The sequence below is a fragment of the Mustela nivalis genome (assembly GCF_964662115.1).
Source record: "Mustela nivalis genome assembly, chromosome: 2".
In the NCBI taxonomy this organism is placed as follows: Eukaryota; Metazoa; Chordata; class Mammalia; order Carnivora; family Mustelidae; genus Mustela; species Mustela nivalis.
The window spans coordinates 164,265,574-164,285,277 of record NC_139021.1 but is presented as its reverse complement, the minus strand read 5'-3'; the positions used below and the strand labels follow the sequence as shown (position 1 = coordinate 164,285,277).

Below are 19,704 nucleotides of genomic sequence, written 5' to 3'. Positions count from 1 at the left end.
CCTTTAGAAATTGGGCTGATTTGTCCCATATCCCCTGATGTGAGCTTTTCTGTTTAATAGGGTGCTGTTAGTGGGAAGGCATGAGAAGTTAGAGTGCTTTGCTTTGAGAATCAGATCTAACAATTGAGAATATTAACATTTCATTCCTTAGGACTATGCAAATTTCTTTTGCTAAAAAGCAAAAGATACTGGTAGTAATCAACTTTCCTCTTACTGATTCAATTTAGAAACTTAGGAGAAAAGAAATAATAGCTAACAATGTTGAATTCTCCTTTCATTTGACAGACATGATGTTGATGTCTCATTTGCAGATGTTTTCCTAGATATTCTCTCTTAATGCCTCCCACAACTGTATAAGGTCAAATCCTATAAAATTATCCTTGTGACAATGGGAAAACTGAGGTCCAGAGAAATAAAGTAATTTGCCCAAGTTCACTTAGCTCATAAGTGATGGGGCCAGAATGGTAACCTGGGTTTATCTCTGACTCCAGGCACAAGGTATTAACCATGATTATATACTGCCTCTGTGGAAATTCAAGAGAAAAAACAAGAACATGCAGATTTGTTGTTGTTATTGTTGTTGTTGTTCCTTAATAATATTTGTTTAGTCATGCATTAAGGCTTTTATTCAATAAGCTTTCAACCAATTCCTCTTATAACCAGGAAGAATTTTGCCTTCATGAGGCTAGGAGGGGGAAAAAAACATCTGTTCAAGTCTCAGAGTAGAAGAGTGTCTGACATACAGTAGGTTCTCAATAAATATTTGTTGAAGGAATGAATTAAGGATTTAGGCAAGAAATGATGAAATTTTCTCATCATGAAATATTGCTGGAATTGACAAGTGATAGTTAATTTCCTGAGGTCTCCTAACATGGAATACGAATCTTAGAGTAATGGAAGGTATTATAGAAGAAGGAGTCGTGACAAAAAAGTCTAAAATATCTGCTCTTTTTAGAGCTTGATGATTCCCCACTAGGCATCTAGAGAAAGCAACATTTTTCAATGTTGGAGTTCATTTGCTTTCTTCAACTTTCATTTACGGCTCTTGAAAAACAGGACCCTCTCCGTCTTCTCTGCGCTCTCAGACATGAAGTAAAATAATTCTCCCCAATTTCTCAGAACTGCTCCCAGTAATTTTGGATGCATTTATACTATGTGGAGTGTTCGTTTCCGTGCGCATTTCATTGAAGACGGAAAACTGTGTCTTTCAGTGAATCTCTCATTGTAGAATTTCAGGTGTCAGAAGTCATATAGGAAATGTATTCAGAGTGGGGAAAATAAAGCTGGAATTTTGGGATGGAATTTCTTCTGCGATGCCTGAAATGATTCCATCTATGGAGATATTAATTTTTCTACTAAGCCAGTCTTTCCAAGTTGCAGCCATCTGCTGGTCTTCCATCTACTTTCTCTCAATTTTTCTAGCATTAGGACTCATTCATTCGCATATTCATTCATTCAATCGTCATATGTGCCAGATAATGAGGATATACAAAAGAACGTACTACAACCCCTGTGCAAAACAAATACCTCCCTTGCCCCAAGGGTACTTACTGTTCGTGGAGAATGCAAACACGTGAAAAAAACCAATAAGGCTCAAATGCGAACAGGACAATAATGGGCATACAATGGGCTGGGGAAGGTGGGTATGGGGCACATCTGAGACAAACCCAGTCTGATCTAAGCGGGTCAGAATAACTTTTCACTAAGTTGTGATTTTTGCAAATGAGATTTGGAGGATGACGGGGTAATCACCAGGCCAAATGCACAGAGAAGGGTGTATCAGTCTACCAAATCCATCAACATTCGGGCCTTTTGTCCTTCCTCAAAGTTCAGGTTGGCTAGAGTGAGTGTTAGGGATAAGGTAATAAATGGTGAAAGGTGAATCTAGAAAAATATGCAGAAATAGAGTGAGGAATTTGGAACTTAACTTCAGCCTTCGTGAAGTGTTTGATGGGTTTTTAACCCAAGAGAGACATGGTCAGCTGAGTATCTTGGAAGTATTACTCTGTCTACAATATGGAGGAATGACTGGAGAGGGCAAACCTGGATTGAAGGGCTCACTGAGGAGGCTTCTCTTCCTTCTGAATATTTCCTAAGAGACGACTATGATCAAGGAAGGATGGCTCAGGTTTCCAGAACGGCTGACCCAAGATACAAACTTTTTAACAAAGATATCTTAAGAAAATCAACCAACCTTAATTATATATCCGTTCCTAAGAAAACCAACCCACCCTAATTATACACCTATTCTGCACTTAGCACCATAAAATAGCTTGCCATGAAGTCAGTTTGACCCTACTTACCCTAGAATTCTTTCTTTTAGCCACTGTTCATAGATGTGGGTGATGTTCTTTACCAGGGGGTGCTCCGTTTTCATGGGAGAAGTATTTTCTTTCAATGTCAGCTCTGTAAGAAACCGAAAAAATGTTAACAACCAACAGTTGCATTAACGAAGTTCCTTTTCCAAATTTAATAGCTTTTGTAAGAGGAGAGCATTCTCTTCTGGAGCTCAGAAATCTCCTTGGCCAGGGAGAGAGGGAAATAGCCAATTATAAAAATCACTATGTTATCATAACAATAAGGAAGGCTGTAGAAATATAATGCTATGCATCTACTTCTCCACAAGCATAGCATGAGGCAAGGGGAGTTCTTAACAGCGCTGGAGGGAAAGACATAATTTAGCCTTCTGGGCCCTGGTCATTATTTTTCCTTCGTTTTCAGAAGGAGGTCATTTGCTAAATGGAACCCAACCGCACTAAAAAGGGTAAAGGCCTTGAAAAAAGAGGCAATTCATTCTCTTCTTAATCCCTTATTATGGCTGCTTTTAACTGTCCCCTCCAGTGACTAATACTATTATATGGCTTAGTGTTCAGTTCATATGGCTGTGTATAGCTTTTTAATATTTAAGGGACCTTGTGTGTGGGGGGAGGGGTAGGTGTGTGGTAGGAAGGAAGGGAGAGGTACTTGTGGTACTGGCTTATGCGTAAATGGGTGGGTGAAGGTGGAAGGTAGTTCTGGAAGCTGGTTGAACAGCATAACCAAGAAAGGAGTGTCTTGATTTAAACTATCCAACTACTTCTCAGGATTTCTTTCCTTATGAGCTTTCAAAATTGATAGAGTCTCTGGCTGGAAGCTAACCTGCAGATGAAGATCTGATCTCACGTGGATAAAGAAGTGCAAAGCTGCTTCCAAGAAATACAAAGAAATAGCCTTAAAAGAAATTTTTAACATACTACCAGCCCCCAGCTCTTAGGGGAGGGCCACATCAAAGAGCGATGGAGAGTCTGGAGAGGAACTTATTTTAACGACGGCACCAACACCTCACAAATTGACTAGCTGTTTTAAATATTAACCTAGAGAAAGAGAAATGCGGGTAAGACTACAAATGTTGATTAAAAAATTGTTTCTAAAGGACAAAAATGGCAGAGTGGATTACGGCCCTGCCTTGTGAACTTGTGACACCTACACTGGGGACCAATTTGAATACTTGTTTGTTCTGTTCACAGGAGACAGTGGTTGTGGTTTAAAGAGCAGAGCGTTTACTGACACAGCAGTGAGGAGAGGATGCGCGGCGAGGTACGTGCAGTGGAATTTGCCAAATGTGGTTTGTTCCTGGGATGCCCAGCAGCTCTCAGAGTGACGGGCATGCTCCATGCGTGCACTTGAAAGATGCCAGAAAGGCTTGGGGAGAGTGAAGGACAGGGCACAGCTTAATCCACTTCTAAGTTTTCACTGAAATTGGCCCTCGTGGCATTTTTAATTCACATCTGGAGGAAAATAAATGTGGCCACAATTATTAACACATTCTGAAAGGAATAAGTCAAGAGCTACTTAGACGGCACAGGTGTCTGTTATCAAAATCTCAGCAGAGAAGTGTTAATGTGGCGTGTGTTATTTTAGCCTCCCCAGGTGGGCTGCAGCTAAGAACAGGAGAGAAAATCATTAAGGGGATGCTTAAATACAAAATGTTAATTTTGCAAGAAAAGAAATCAGTGAACGAGATTAGAGGAATTCGTTGGTACAGGAACTGAGAGACTTCAAAAGATGACACAGGAAAGCCAGAAGTAAATCCCCATCTCATAGAAGAGAAACCTAGCTCTGAAGAGATTGACAGTAGCAGAGAAAAAGATCTCTGTCTTTTGTCTCAGGAATGCCTGCAGTTGGTTCATTCCCTTCCCCAAAGAAACTTATTTTTGATTAAGCCTTAATGACATAATTTGACTTTAAGTAACATGCTATTTTACTGAACATCTTACAGCACGAATGTATGTTGTGATACCGATTTGATATTTTGGGGATGTTTAGGTAACTATTTCTGAGGATTTTCATCTAGGATCTGAAAGTTTGGGAATCCGTTTTATGGGACTTTGATTTGGATAAAATACCGTAGTGGTACACAATTGCAATCACCTTTGGAGAACCAAGTGGTAACTAATGATCTAGAACTATCCGATGACTGAAAGGAAGACCTCTCACCTAGGAGACTAACATAGACCAGGAAGCCAAAGATAGTGATTTTCCAGGAAACAGATGGCTAAGCAGCCGCATGGCTAAAGGCAGCTCGCCTATTTCTGTCATCACACTCCCGTGGAAAATCTTGGCATATTATGTGGTATGTTTTACATCCTGAAGCTGGTATGTGGGAGGCAGCAGGGACACTTGTCTGCCCAGGTAGGGAGTTACAGTCCAGATCCTTGGTAAGAAGTTGTAGTTGTGGTAAAGTAGGGTCTGGACTGTGTTCGTGAGTGTGTCTATATGGTTGGGGGCGGGGGGGAGGTGTAGAAGTATCAGTGGAAGAGGGTTTACTTAGTACTAAAAATGTCATTGCATGTAGGTAAATGTCTTTACCCTTATTGTTTTGTGTTCCCTATGGCAACCAAGGTCTTATTTGAAATCATCACCTGACATCTACTTATGGCACTTGTTATTTTGGGAAGTGATTAATAAACCTGAGTGAATTTGCTCTTTCTGAAAAAGGCGTATTTCAGTCCCATGGCCTCTAGGTGCTGAATATCATTTCCTAGCTGATGGGTAAGAAAGGGAATCAAGTATTTACAGCAAAAACAGGTATAGTGGCCAGAGCTATGATCCAGCAGAAAATGAACTCGAGTGGCTCTACAGATTTCTTATTTGAGTCAGGCCTTACTCAGAACGAACTTTAGATCATTTGGATTTTCTTAGACCAAGTACTCAGGAGGGTCTTAGTTTCTTTGTCAGCAGACAACAAGAGACCACAAGGTGGGGAGACTAATAGCCTCAGAAACAGGAAGGGCTAGGTCTGGCAACTTGTGGTCAAGATTCCACTGTCACCCAGAATCTGGGATGACAGATGCCACCCAGAGATGGCACACCTCAGTTCAGGGTAAAGCTGCTTGTTTACGATTATTAGTGAGTTCCGTCCTCAAATGGGCCCTGGCTTATCACCGTTGCCTGGTAAATAAGTATCTTCTCCTCCCTTTGGGGATGCAAAAAAAAAAAAAAAATGCAATTCTATTTCTGCAGCTGCCTCATAAAGCAATGTAACAATAAACACTATATGTGAAATATGCAAAAATTTCCCCAAAGGGAAGAATATGTGCTATAGTGGTTTATAATGAGGAAATCCAGGGAGGATCTTCCAATAAACAAGCACTGCCATGAAGGATAAGTCTCCCCAGTCACGAGACCCAATTAGTGGAGTCAAGTTTATAGAGAAGGAGACACAGCCTAACTGCTTTTCAGTAACCCCCTCTTTAATTTAAATTAATTTAATGTTAAAGCCTGGGGTTAGAAGAATAATATATTTCATCATCATTTTTAGTAATAGCCTTATAGAGACATAACAGACATCCCACAGTATCTACCCCATCAACACAACAGCCATTTCTCGTCTATTCAGAGTAAGTAGCCATAGACACTATTAGCTCCTGCTTGGGGGTTTTTTGTTTGTTCATTTTTTGCTTTTTCATTTTTTAGTTTTCACAAAGTACAAGAAAATCTTCCTGATCCCAAAATTTCTAATATCTTAGGGTGTCTATGCATTTCTGTTGGGGACTATTTACTGGCCATCCTTTGGCCACCATCAGCTTTGTATTAAGTTGAAAGGAAATCCCTTCAATAACAGAGAAATGTATCCATTTGGGGGTAGTTGTGCTGGACATTTGTCTAGACATTTTAGACAGGTGAAACTGTATTAGTAGAAAAAGTAATACATCATGATGTGAGTGTGCAAAGAGAACTTCACGTGGGTTCTTGAGATCGGGGTTCTCTGCAAGGCATGCTGCTGAGAAGCTTGGCCAAGCCACTTAATCTCTCTTGACTTTTTTTTTTTCTTGTGTGCACAAAAGGAAAACCAAATTTTGCTGAGATGCCACTTTGTAAACAGGGTGCTATGGTAACAATGGGTCACAGTGGGCTACTTCTTAAAGGTCCCTAGAAGTTCTCCTTGGAAGTTGACTGTGAGCTGACACATGCATGTTGCAAAAGCAGCAGGCAAGTAAAGGTCAGGGGGTACAGCTTTGAGGCAAAGGGACGACTGTAATGACCACACAGCTGAATTACAGGAACAGGGCGGAGGGAAACAAAGGAGCTCAGATTGACTAGAGCAGTGAGCAGTGAGGAGGGGGCAGAGAACAGACAAGAAGTAGTCAAGAGCTAGATCATGCAGGGCCTTGTAAAACACAGCAATAGGCTTGGATTTTATGCTAAGATCCCTGTTTAGGTGCCAACTGGTTCTAAGCAATAAAGACCTGGGTTAGTATTTTTAATAGTTTCATGCTATGTGAATAACGGAGGCCATAAAAGAAGCAGGAAAGTAAAATAGGAAGCTACTGCAATGGTCCAGGCAAGCTGTGATGATGGCTTGGACTAGGGTGGAAGCACGGGAGGTGAGGGAGAAAATGACCCTACCTTTCACACCATGTGCTTCTGATAGTTGTAAGGAGGTTCAAATGAGGAAAGGAAACTGATATTTATTAAGTGATAACATAATGCAGGCTCTCTTGACAAGATTTGTTAAATATGTTTTATTAAATCTTCCCAACACACCTGTGAGATTAGTAGCCAAGGAATATGAGTAATGTTTGAAAGTTATAAAGTGCTATATAAACATAAGGAAGGGGTACCATGACTATGACAGTTATCACTATCCTTCATCTGCTTAGTGTCCACCATGGACACTAAGGTAGCCCCCCGAGAATGACTTGTATATCACATATCCTCTTCAATGAGCCAATGGTCTGCCGTCTTACATTTTCCATGAATATTTATTATGCTGTGTCTGAAGAGGGCTTTGTAGTTAATCAGCTGTCAAGTTTAAAATTCTAAATCTCATCTGCACAGCACATCATGTCTTAAGAATAAAAGAGCATCATCCTTTCATTTGTACATATGTGAAACACTAAAACAAAATGAAAACAAAAACCTGTTGCATACGTTTGAATTCCACTGCATTTAAAAAAGCAGCCATTTGCTCAATATAATGATAAAGTGCTTTGAGTATGCCAAAAAGTGAGCATGTGTTCTGCTCTCAAGGAATTCAGAATCTAGGGGGGTAAGGAGACCAGTTAGATCATGGATCAGAGTAATCATAGTCAAATCATAACAATTAACATCTATTGAGAACTTAGCACGTGCCAGGCATTATTTTGGGCATTTTACATTTAACATACCATGCAGTCCTCACAAAACCCCTATGAGGTTGGCAGTTTAAGTAGCTCCATTTTACAGGTAGGAATTTTCAAATAACACATGTGATAAAGGGAATGAGAGAAAACCAGGTGAAAGAATCACAGAATAGGGTGCTTAGATCACGTTTCATTTTTTCTTCAAATGGAAGTGTTACTGTTTTTTGTTTTTTAAGGTTTTAATTTAAATTCCCATTAGTTACCAGACACATTAATAGGAAATTCTGCTGTACAATATAGTGACTCAACACTTCCATACAGCGCCTGGTCCTCATCACAAGTGACCCTCATCCCCATATCCCCCTCCCCTCTAACCATCAGTTTGCTAAGAGACTATTTCTCCGTTCGCCTCTCCTGTCCATCCGCCCCGCCATGACTGTGTGTTCTGTTTCTTAAAATCCACATATGAGTGAAATCTGGATCTGTCTTTCTCTGACTGACTTATTTCCCATCGCATAATACTCTCTAGCTCCATCCACATCATTGCAAATGGCAAAGGTTCCTTCTTTCTTATGGCTGAGTAATATTCCATTACATACATTATGGAAATAGCCTAAATGTCTACCAACTGACAAATGGATATATTTATCTTCTTTATCCATTTGTCAGTTGGTGGACATTTGGGCTATTTTCACCAGAATTTGGCTATTGTAGAGAATGCTGCTATAAACACTGAGGAGCATGCAGCTCTTTGACTTAGTATTTTTGTATTTTCGGGGTAAATGCCTCATAGTGTAATTGCAGGATCAATGGGTGATTCTATTTTTAACTCTTTGAGGAACCTCCATACTGTTTTCCAGAGTGGCTGCACCAGTCTTCCTTCCCACCAACAACGTGAGGGTTCCTTTTCTCCACATCCTCACAACACCTGTTGTTTCTTGTGTTATTGATTTGGTGTGAAGTGACAGCTCATCAGGTGTGAAGTGATAGCTCATCGTCCTTCTGATTTGTATTTCCCTGATGACGAGTGCTGTTCAGCATCTTTTCATGTGACATTTTTACCAAAGAGTGCTTTTTTCTTTTAGAGATATGTCCCTCCACAGGAATCTCTAACTTCTTCAAAATAACCAAACTCTGCACCGGTATATTTTTTGACAGTCCATTGTATTGACGTACTGCTACAATCACATGCTTACTGATACCAAAAGTGGCTTGTTGACTGAATCCAGTATTAATAAACAGAAACCAGAGATTTAGGAAAAAGTAGAGTTGCTTGTCAGATAAAGTAGCATTTTGTTCCTAACACTTATTTCTATTATCAAAGATTCATAAATGTTCACATTATCTTTAGTGATATATATATATATATAGCTGAATTTATTATGCGATATACATAATGTTCACACCCTTTATATCCAAAGTAAAGATCATCCTTCTACTTTTAAAACAAAGAAACTATACAACTTGATTTACTCTTTTGATTTAGAAGGGATGACATTTTAAAGATGAAGTTGTCGTTCAGAGAAGGTAAATAAATGATTTGATTATGGTCAGAGATCAAGTATGTGTCTGAGATACACCAGAATTTTATTTTTCTGACCTCTACCAATTCAGAACTTTCTTTTTTTTTTTTTTTAAGATTTTATTTATTTATTTGACAGAGAGAGATCACAAGTAGGCAGAGAGGCAGGCAGAGAGAGAGGAGGAAGCAGGCTCCCTGCTGAGCAGAGAGCCCGATGCGGGACTCAATCCCAGAACCCTGAGATCATGACCTGAGCCGAAGGCAGCGGCTTAACCCACTGAGCCACCCAGGCACCCCAATTCAGAACTTTCTATTCATTCATTTAATTATCTGTTTATTTGTCTGTTCACACATTTATTCATTGTTTTTTGAACACCTACTATGTGCTAGATTTGGTTCTAAGTATACAGTTATAGCAAAGAACAAAACACACGGAGAAACGGCTCTCATAGAGCTCATGCTTACTAATGAATGAGATAAGATTCATCTTAAGGGAGGCATAGAGCTATAGCTTTCAATGTTATAAGATAAATAACATTAAGGATATATAGTGAGTGATCAAAAAATCAAAGCAAGATGGCATTAAGCTTTTAATTCTCAGGTCTTTTATAAAAAAAAAATACTGAAAAGGCTTAGCTCACATTATGTTCCAGCAATATGGCCTTCTAATGAAAAATGTCATTCTCCTGGGTTATAAAAAGACAACAAAAATGGTAAAGCCAGTGAAAACTACTAAGGTTCCGTTCCTTCCCCCTCTCTCCCATATGTCCACTATTTCATTTTGATATACTTATCAAGCCCTTTGGTTTCCCTTGGGAGTAAAGAGGTATATTATTAGGAAAAAATCACTCAACTTGTATTTATGGCTGTCATTGGTATTAAGAGTGAACAAACATAGAATGAATTTTTATTTGTGTCATTCTTTACAAAAATTTAATAATCAACTTTAATTTTTTTCCTATTTGGATCCTATATTCCCTTTACAAATATTAGCTAGTCAAATCTTAGCACCTTCTGGAGAGAGTGGTTTATAAATTGACGAGTTAATTGAGAAATTAAGACATCAACACCAGTCACCAGGCAGGAGAGAGGAGCAGAAATAGGCAGTTTAAGTGTGCTTCCTAGAGTTTGCTTCAGTGTGGAGCATACTTTACAAGTGGTGTGATTATTCCAGAGAGGACAGATGTGTTTGATAAACAATAATCAATATGAGGAAGTGCAGGGGAGTTCACCGGCATCAGGAACAACCAGAGCTGAGTGCACCATTGCCTGCCAGTTAATTCTAGAAGAGTTCTAAAAGGAGGTAGATATGTTAATAAGGGAGCAAAACATCCTTATAACAGATCAAACTGAATCTTGTATTACTGACTCTTTGAATAGTGTGGCCCATCTAGTCCTAGGGTGATTTATACAGTCTAATCAACCACCTGGGAAATTTTATATACACCTGGGCAACCAATGAGCTAGGTAAGGGACATAAAATAGTTTCCCAGGGGTTCAATTTTGTCCAAGATTTATGGGACTCACAAGAAATCTCTTTTTCCTGTCCAGCATTTTTCAATTTCCTCTGATTTCAGCCCTTTACCAAAAATAACACCAACAATACCTACTTCATATAAAGGCTATAGGTGGCAGATGGGGCAAGATGAATGCAACAGTATCCTGACAGTGTGTTTTATATTTTATACCAAAATCTACTTTTAATTCTGGTAAATCCATATAAACTTTTGACCTATGATGTTCAATCAGGCCATAATAACTGAAGATTTTAGTTGTAAAATTAAATATTCAGAATGCCATGGATAATACATTTCTACCAGAAGAATGATAAAATATTCTAACAGAAGAGGATGTTGCCATCCTACTATGTTTGATAGATAATGAGGCACAGGCTGGAGAACTCTGAAATTACTTCCTGAAAAATGATAGGGAGTTGATATATGGTTTAGAAAAACTGTAATTCCAGATCTCTATTTTTTTAAAAAAGACTTATTCATTTTGGAGAGAGAGAGAGAGAATGAGAATGCAGGGTGGGAAGGGGCAAAGAGAGAATCTCAAGAGACTCCCTACTGAGCAGGGAGCCCAACATAGAGCTCATGACCCTGAGATCATGACCTAAGCCAAAACGAAGAGTTAGAAGTTTAACTGAGAGAAGCACGCAGGCACCCCTCCTGATCTCTGCTGCTTAAGAGGGAACCTCCAATTACATTATTAGAATCCTTATTCATTGTTTCAATTATTCATCAGCAGTTTGCCCATCTATAGCTGCAAATAAATTTCTGATCCTTATGTTAATATTTATATCTCTGAATTTCTAAGTTTTCAGTGATAGAATGATCATGGGCTCTAACTCACCTTTCAGAGACAAGATCTAGAATAGTCACATCTCACAAATGTTTGTAGATGGCTTAATTGATCTTGGTAGATGTCTATGATATGGTGTGAAATTATGCAAACATATATACATACATAATTTAGACTACATAATTTCTTCCTTGCAAACACCAAGTACTGTATGTCTTTGCCTGTTCTCCATTAAGCTAGTCCCTACTTACTTTATAAAACCAAGGGATTCTGGATGGCTTAGTCAGTTAAGTGTCTGCTTTTGGCTCAAGTCATGATCCCAGGGTCCTGGGACCAAGCCCCCGTGCTGGGTTCCCTGCTCAGTGGGGAATCTGCTTCTCCCTGTGCCTTCGCCCTCCCCATGCTTGCGTTCTCTCTCTCTCTCTCTCTCATGTAAATAAATAAATAAAATATTTATACAAAAAAAAACCCAGCTCAAATATTCCCTCCTCCCATCTTACTTCCTGACCACCAGTCTAAGTGAGGGTTCCTCTACTTGCTCCCACAGCACAGATTCATGTCTTTATCAGTGCACTCATCACACAGAAATGTAACTTTTGATTCACTTCTCTGTCCCTCCTCCCCCACTTTGAACACTACTCTCCATGAAGGGATGAGCCATATTTTTATTTACTATAAAACCCTCTTCTATAATAAGCTAGTGAATTTAAACATGATCTTGAGAATAATGGAAAGACAAAGAACAATTTTATGTAGGGAAGTGATACAAATAGATATGTTTTCTGAAGGTTCACTTATGATGTGACATGAACTATGGCTTCTAGATGGGGATGACTAAAGGTAAAAATGGTTGGAAGATTATTTCAGTAATTTAGGAAACAGGGATGAGTTTGTGCTAAACTCATTCTCATACTTGAGAGTAGAGGACTACCCTCAAGGAGGTGGGGAGGAGGAAAAAGCATGTTAAAGTTAAATCATTTAGAGACTTGTAGTCTGAGTCTACTTTTTTCCCTCTCTCTTCATATTTAATCAAATATATTTTCTTGGGTTCCTGGCTTGTACTGTTAAAAAGATGCTGGTAACATTCTCTGAAGCAGGAAACAGAGGAGGAATATGCAAAATCAGGTACACTCAGTTTTGAACATGTTGAACTTGAACTTTTTATTGGTGTGCCCTTCAGGAGTCTCAGAATGGAGAGGACATGGTATCATCCAAGAAGAGTACATCATATGGGAAATATGGAGGCTTAAAATGGAAACCTAGAAATAAGAATGCTAAGTGACAAACAAGAAGGGAGGCAAGCAAAGAACTATTCAATTGCAAACAACACCAAGGAGAGCAAGAGGAGGTGTTGGTTATCATTAGATTATAACACGTGTCATTCTTTACCTGCATTGATCTCCTGGGGTCTCGCCCTGCAGGAGTCTATCCGTGCCATTCTTAATCTATAAAATGGATCTGCTTAGTAACACGTGAAGAAAGAACTGCCATTCTCCAAGGAACATGCAGCAAAGACCAAAGATTGGATGAGACTCTTTTCGTTCCCTTCCCCAGTGTGGTGCTCTCATAATGAATCAATTCTTGCTTTCATTTTCCATCTGAAAAACTCAATTCATTGTAAATTGAAACAAATAAAACTCTACATAATACAAATCTCATTCGAAGTGTTCAGTGCTTCGTTGGCTGGTGATATGGAGAGATTGTTTTATCAGCTTTGAAGGAAATATTCATCACCATTTTGGCAACTTTGTCACTCATATTTGGAAGCTTTCCTTATGTTTAAATGAGGAGAAAAAGGAAGAGCTCTTAAAATAAAGGTGTAGAGTTGACATTCAAAATGGATAGTGAAATAAAGAGCTTCCAAGACCGGCAAGGTTTGAAAGAGTGTGTGATCACCAAGCCAGGACTGCAAGAAATATTAAGGGGGGGTTCTATAAAAGAAGAAGGAACTCAAGAATGACATAGAACAGAAATTTACAGAGACAATTTATAGAAACAAGGACTTCATAGGCAACATGATGTCAATAAAAACTTATCTTTCAATTATTACTCTCAACGTGAATGGCCTAGACACTCCCATAAAATGACACCGGGTTGCAGATTGGATAAAACGACAGGACCCTGTCTCTACAAGAGGCCCATTTGGCAACTAAAGATACATTCAGACTGAAAGTGAAGGGATGGAGAAGCATCTTTCGTGTCAATGGGCCTCAAAAGAAAGCTGGGATGGCAATTCTCATATCAGATAAATTATATTTTAAACTTAAGACTGTTGTCAGATAAAGAAGGGCACTACATCATTCTTAAAGGGTCTATCCACCAAGATGATCTAACAATTATAAATATTTATGCCCCCAATGCAGGAACAACCAACTACATAAGACAACTGTTAAGATGAAGATTCATATTGATATGAATATATTAATGGTAGGGGATCTTAACATGCCATCCACAGTAATAGATAGATCATCCAAGCAGAAAATCAATAAAGAAACAAGAACATTGAATGACACATTGGGCCAGATAGACCTCATAGATATATACAGAACATTCCACCCTGAAACAACAGAATACTCATTCTTTTTGAACACACTTGGAACTTTCTTCAGAATAGACCACATGCTTGGTCCCAAATCAGGGCTCAACCAATACCAAAAGACTGAGATTATTCCCTGCATATTCTCAGACCGCAGTACTTTGAAACTGGAACTCAGCCGCAAGAAAAAGCATGGAAGAAATTCAGACACTTGGAAGCTAAAGACCACCCTGCTTAAGAATGTTTGGATCAAACAGGAAATCAAAGAAGAATTTAAATAATTCATGGAAACCAATGAGAATGAAGACACATTGGTACAAAACCTATGGGATATGGCAAAGGCAGTCCTAAGGGGGAAATATGTAACCATCCAAGCCTCACTCAAAAAAATTGAGAAATTCAGAATACACCAGCTCTCTTTACATCTTAAAGAACTGGAGAATCAACAACAAATTAAGCCAACCCCATATACAAGAAGGGAAATAATCAAGATTAGAGCAGAGATTAATGAGTTAGAAACTAGAGATACAGTAAAACACATCAACAAAACTGGAAGCTGGTTTTTTGAAAGAATAAGATTAAGAAGGGGAACGCTTTTACACTGTTGGTGGGAATGTAAGTTGGTACGGCCACTTTGGAAAACAGTGTGGAGATTCCTTAAGAAATTAAAAATAGAGCTACACTATGATCCTGCAATTGCACTACTGGGTATTTGCCCCAAAGATACAGATGGAGTGAAAAGAAGGATCATCTGTACCCCAACGTTCATAGCAGCAATGGCCACAGTCATCAAACTGTGGAAAGAACCAAGATGCCTTTCAACAGATGAATGGATAAAGAAGATATGGTTCGTATATACAATGGAGTATTATGCCTCCATCAGAAAGGATAAATACCCAACTTTTGTATCAACATGGATGAGACTGGAGGAGAGTATGCTGAGTGAAATAAGTCAAGCAGAGACAGACAATTATCATATGGTTTCACTTACTTGTGGAGCATAAAGAATAACATGGAGGACATTAGGAGATGGAGAGGAGAAGTGAGTTGGGGAAAATTGGAGGGGGAGACAAACCATGAGAGACTGTGGACTCTGAGAAACAGAGGGTTTGGGAAGGGGGTTGGGTGAGCCTGGTGGTGGATATTAAGGAGGGTATGTACTGGGTGTGGTGAATTTTGGAACACACACACACACACACACACACACACACATTAAGTTAAATTAAATTGGAAAAAAAAGTGTAGAGGTGGAAGCATTCTGGGCTTTGCTTAACCACACAAACAAAAAACAAAGAAACCAAAACAAATAAACAAACTGAAATGGTTGAATAATTCTGACCTAAAAATGTCAAGGCCAAGGTGTTATCTCATGTCTTATAAGCATATAGATGATAATTTTATTTCCTCCGAGCAAAAAATTAGAACATATCAGGCCATGCTGGTAATAAAGTTTGGTTCAGTTGAAGGTGCTGCTTCCAAGCTCTTGCTTCAATCTGGGCAATTCAAAAGATGGTCTGATATCTGTTACATATCTCCTCAATGTGAAATTTTGGTGACAAAGTGACTTGTACATTCATTTTAGCCAAGTCATTTATTTGCTAGAAGAGCAATGAGATTTTTGCATGAGAAGTCCACAATAACAGCTGTAGGACCACACGAAAGTATGCAAGAGCTTATAAATTATTTCTAAATTCTGTGATGAATGGTGGCATGCTATTTTAACAGGAGAGATCATTTTTCTCTCCTTACAAATCTATAGGAGTTTAAGCAGCTATAGGTGATAGCAGCTATAACTGGGCATTAGGAAACAGAATCCCCACCAAACATTACATGAAAGGTCTCCATGAAGTCTGTGCCTCTACATGAAATCAGGCCCTCACACTGGATTCAGAGAACAGTCACTCTTCCTTGTTTTCATCCATCATACCCGGTACCCTTTACCCAGCACAGTTAGAGAGCACCATTGGCCAACTAGTATTCTGTAGAGGATGCTGGGGGTCCAAAGAAATTATTGTTTTGTTGCCTTCATGTAACAGGAAACTGGAGACAATGAGATGAAGTAAAAATTTTGCATTTCACTACTTCGTTGAGGCAGAGAAGGTATAGATGTCCATCTCCTGTTCTCATTGTAACTGCCCAAGTTCTTTTAAATTACTGAGAGCTGAGGGTGAAGAAAGTGACTCAGTCTTCATCTCCTGGATGGCAAATAGTTGCTGAGTTTAGCTCCAAAGCTGAGTGAATTAGGGGTAAAATGTCCCACAACTCAATTTTTGGGATTATATATGTTTAGAGCAGTCAAGAAAGGATTTGAAATAAATTTTTGCTAAAGATGAGGAAAAAGAGTCCCTAAAGAAGGGAGATGACAGATCTAAAATCACTGCTTGAGGAAGTGTTTAGTATTTTTTGCTAAATATTTTCAGTTCTTCATCCTCAAAGTTTCAGGTAAAACTTGCATGATGATGGTATTTTGTCCATTAAAAATGGAGCAAAATGATACTCTCTGTTGGAAACTTAAGAGTCATGTGTAAATTGCCTTTTCTCCATTTACCTATCAGGGAAAATATGGAAGCAAGGAAATGAAGCTTCCCACTGCCTAGATCCTTTAGAGAGATCACATAAAACAAAGTCTCCCAGTGGACCCATGATGGGTAGTTAGTGTTAATGAATAATAAACCTTTTATTCTTTTAAGCCCCTTAAACTCTGAGATTATTTATTTTGTTTTAATTTTATTGGTTTTTTGTTTTGTTTTGTTTTGTTTTACTGTGGCACAATCTAGCCTATACTGATTAATGTATTTCTCTAGAAAATGGAATTTCCAGATGCAGCATACAAATTTACTTATTTGTAGCCCATTTCATGTCCTACAATACAAAGCTATGTGTAAAAGTACCTACCAATATGTGTGCCAAGTCACATGTGGCCAAGAAAATATGGTAGTCATTACATGGGCTGGATGAGTAATACCTATGGTCCCTTAGCCAGCTGGCCTTTAGAAATCATACATGACTTTATTAGTCACATCTACAATTTAGATATCATGGAAAAGCACAACTTTGTCCAAAATCATGATCACAGGTGGAATTATTTTATTGTTCTCTAGCCTTGCAGTTCTCTCTATATAATTCAACCACAATCTCTACCCCTATGTAAGTATATGTGTATTGTCTATGTTTATCTGTTAGGACTGAGTTCAAGTATAAATAACAACCACCTGTAGCTTAAACAAACAGGAGTTGTTATTATTTTTTTCACATATCAAATATTTGGAGATTGGCAGCTAGTCAACGGTGTTTTCAAAATCTAGATCCTTCTATTCAGTCTTTATTATGTATTCCTTCACTTTTGCAACCATGGTTGCAAAAGAGATGCTGTGGCTCCAGCCATCATAGCCGCATATGAAGTAGGAAGAAGAGAGGAGAAAGCAGAACAGTGCTGGCAGACTTCATTTCAGCTTCACTGGCCAAGACTGTGACTTACACTCACTTCTCAAGGTGAGAGATGCTGAAAATCTGAAAACCAGAATTTTTATGATTGACTTGGACCAATTCATCTCTTAAAAGTGAGCATATACTCTCCCAGAACACAATCAGGATTTTTGCTGGCAAGAAAGAAGAGAATGAATATAATATTTGTCTTACTATATGTTCATGTTTATTGCAGGTCACGAGATAAAAGATGATGTCACCTCAGTATACTTGACAAGTTATGTAATACCCATTCACCTTTTATTGTTGATTTAAAAGCAAGGACATAGAAATTTCTTTGAAGTGAAAATTGTATGTAGTACCCCTCTCAGAGTCTATGCCATTGCAGCTACTTTTGTTTTTATGAATTAAGCTCTTGAGTTATGTCAGAATAAAGACTGAGAAGGCTTGACTTTATAGAATTATTAGAAAACTATAGAAATATGCTCAGAGAGAGATGTTTGTTAATTCCAGTACGTGCTAAATTCACTGGGGTGGTAGCAAGCACCAAGCTTTAGGTTCAATTAGACCTGAGTCTGACTGAAAGATTTATTACTTTGCTTTACTACTGGCTGACCACATGTACAGGTCATTTTACCTCTGTGATTCTCACCTCTATATGTGATAACAACCCTTAGGATTTTCAAGGAAATTAAATGATTATAGCATTACTCATAGGTTATTCACAAAATAAAAGCACTGAAACTATTTAGAAAGTGATGTAATGGAAGTGGAAAGCGGAGAAGGTTGCACGTTGGGATAGTAACACCTCGACCCCATGTTCTACCAGGAACTCTATTTCCCTCACTACTTGAAGCTTCTCTTCATAACAAAGACTCTCTGTTGGATTAAAAAAAAAATCTGAAAAATCTCTCCTATTTCTTTCAATTTCTGTGAGCTCTAGCTATCAGCTTTCTAACTGATTCTTTAAATTATTCCTTATGCCATAGTGTTGTATAATTTATACAGAACACTCTCTCCTGTCTTGTATTATTTAATTCTCCAAAGTGTTTGGTGAAAGGATTTCATATGAAAGCAGTGACACAAAATAAAGCAGCATTGTACCAGTGTCTTGCATCTTTAATAAAGTTGCTCTCAAACAGCATTTCAGTAAATGAAATGTACCCAGCAATGGCAAATTTTCATATATCAAAGATATGCTCTGACCTGCTCTGGGACATAAAGCCTAATACCATAATAGAGCCCAGAGGTTTATGTTTGATTTGATTTGGCTTTCTTTCTTTCTTCTCTTCTGTAGAAGATATTACCTAGTTTCCAAAATAATAATCATCAGAGTAAAAAACCCATCCCATCAAATGGCAGAGAAGAAGCATCATTAAGATTGAAGACATCCGGTGGCAATGTTATATCCTCAGCCTTTTGAGAAAAATACATACACACACACAAAACAAGGAAGGGAAAGGAGCTTTGTCAACCTTAATTATTTATAACACATTTTCAGGAATGTTCCAAGCCTCATTCTGTAAGAAACTTTCCAATATGAAACACAGAACAAAGAAAGAATCCCTGACACTTAGTAAAGCATGAGTGAGATTTAAGAATTTGAGGACACATGTGTAGAGATAGAGTGACTTCAAATGCCCAAGAGCAAATAGTCACAGAAGGCAAATGGAGTCATCCCTACTGGTGAGGGGAGATGGAAAAAAAGCCAGACAACCAAGCATCCCCTTCCTGATCACGTGACACCACTGTTACAGATCAGCCTGGCTCGCCATTTGAGGGTGAGCTGCTTACTATAATGGGAAATAATGGTCTTCCGAGGCCACAAAAAATGCAATATTTGTCTTGTAGAAGGGAGAGTTTACTTTTCCCTGTGTAAGCATATCCATGGTAAAAACTGAAGGACGTGGAGAAAACAGCTCAGCTCCATGCAATGCCTACTGGTGAATCAAAGTGCTTAAGACAGTGTGGTGCTCATCTACTTCTTTTTGGAGTTTGGAGACACATTAATCTCCAAGTTTAAGCGTTTTCTGTTGAAAGGTGAATATCTCATGGAAGAGTAACACCTAAGAGATTGTCAGCGATTTCACAGGGCAAATGTGTCATGATGTTCGGAGTCAGATGATGGAAGTGATGATAGAAATCACCAAAGTACCTAAGATATTTGACCCACTTAACATACATGCTGAGGACTAGTCTTATTTAAAAGTGGAAAGGAAATATCCCATTGTATATATATACATCATCTTCTTTGTCCATTCAATGTCCGTTTGGACTCTCCATTATTTGGCTGTTGTGGACATTGCTGCTAT

General features: G+C 38.5%; 1 protein-coding gene across 1 annotated transcript in view; it reads right to left on the bottom strand.

Annotated features, from left to right (window-relative positions):
* LOC309856630 (uncharacterized protein) overlaps window positions 1-19,704 on the bottom strand; it is a 405,331-nt gene that overhangs the window by 144,933 nt on the left and 240,694 nt on the right. Inside the window, exon 3 of the mRNA XM_082717952.1 lies at window positions 2,304-2,406. Within this exon, the coding sequence (XP_082574078.1) occupies window positions 2,331-2,406 (76 nt within the window). The 3' untranslated portion in view covers window positions 2,304-2,330. The remainder of the gene's footprint in view (window positions 1-2,303; window positions 2,407-19,704) is intronic.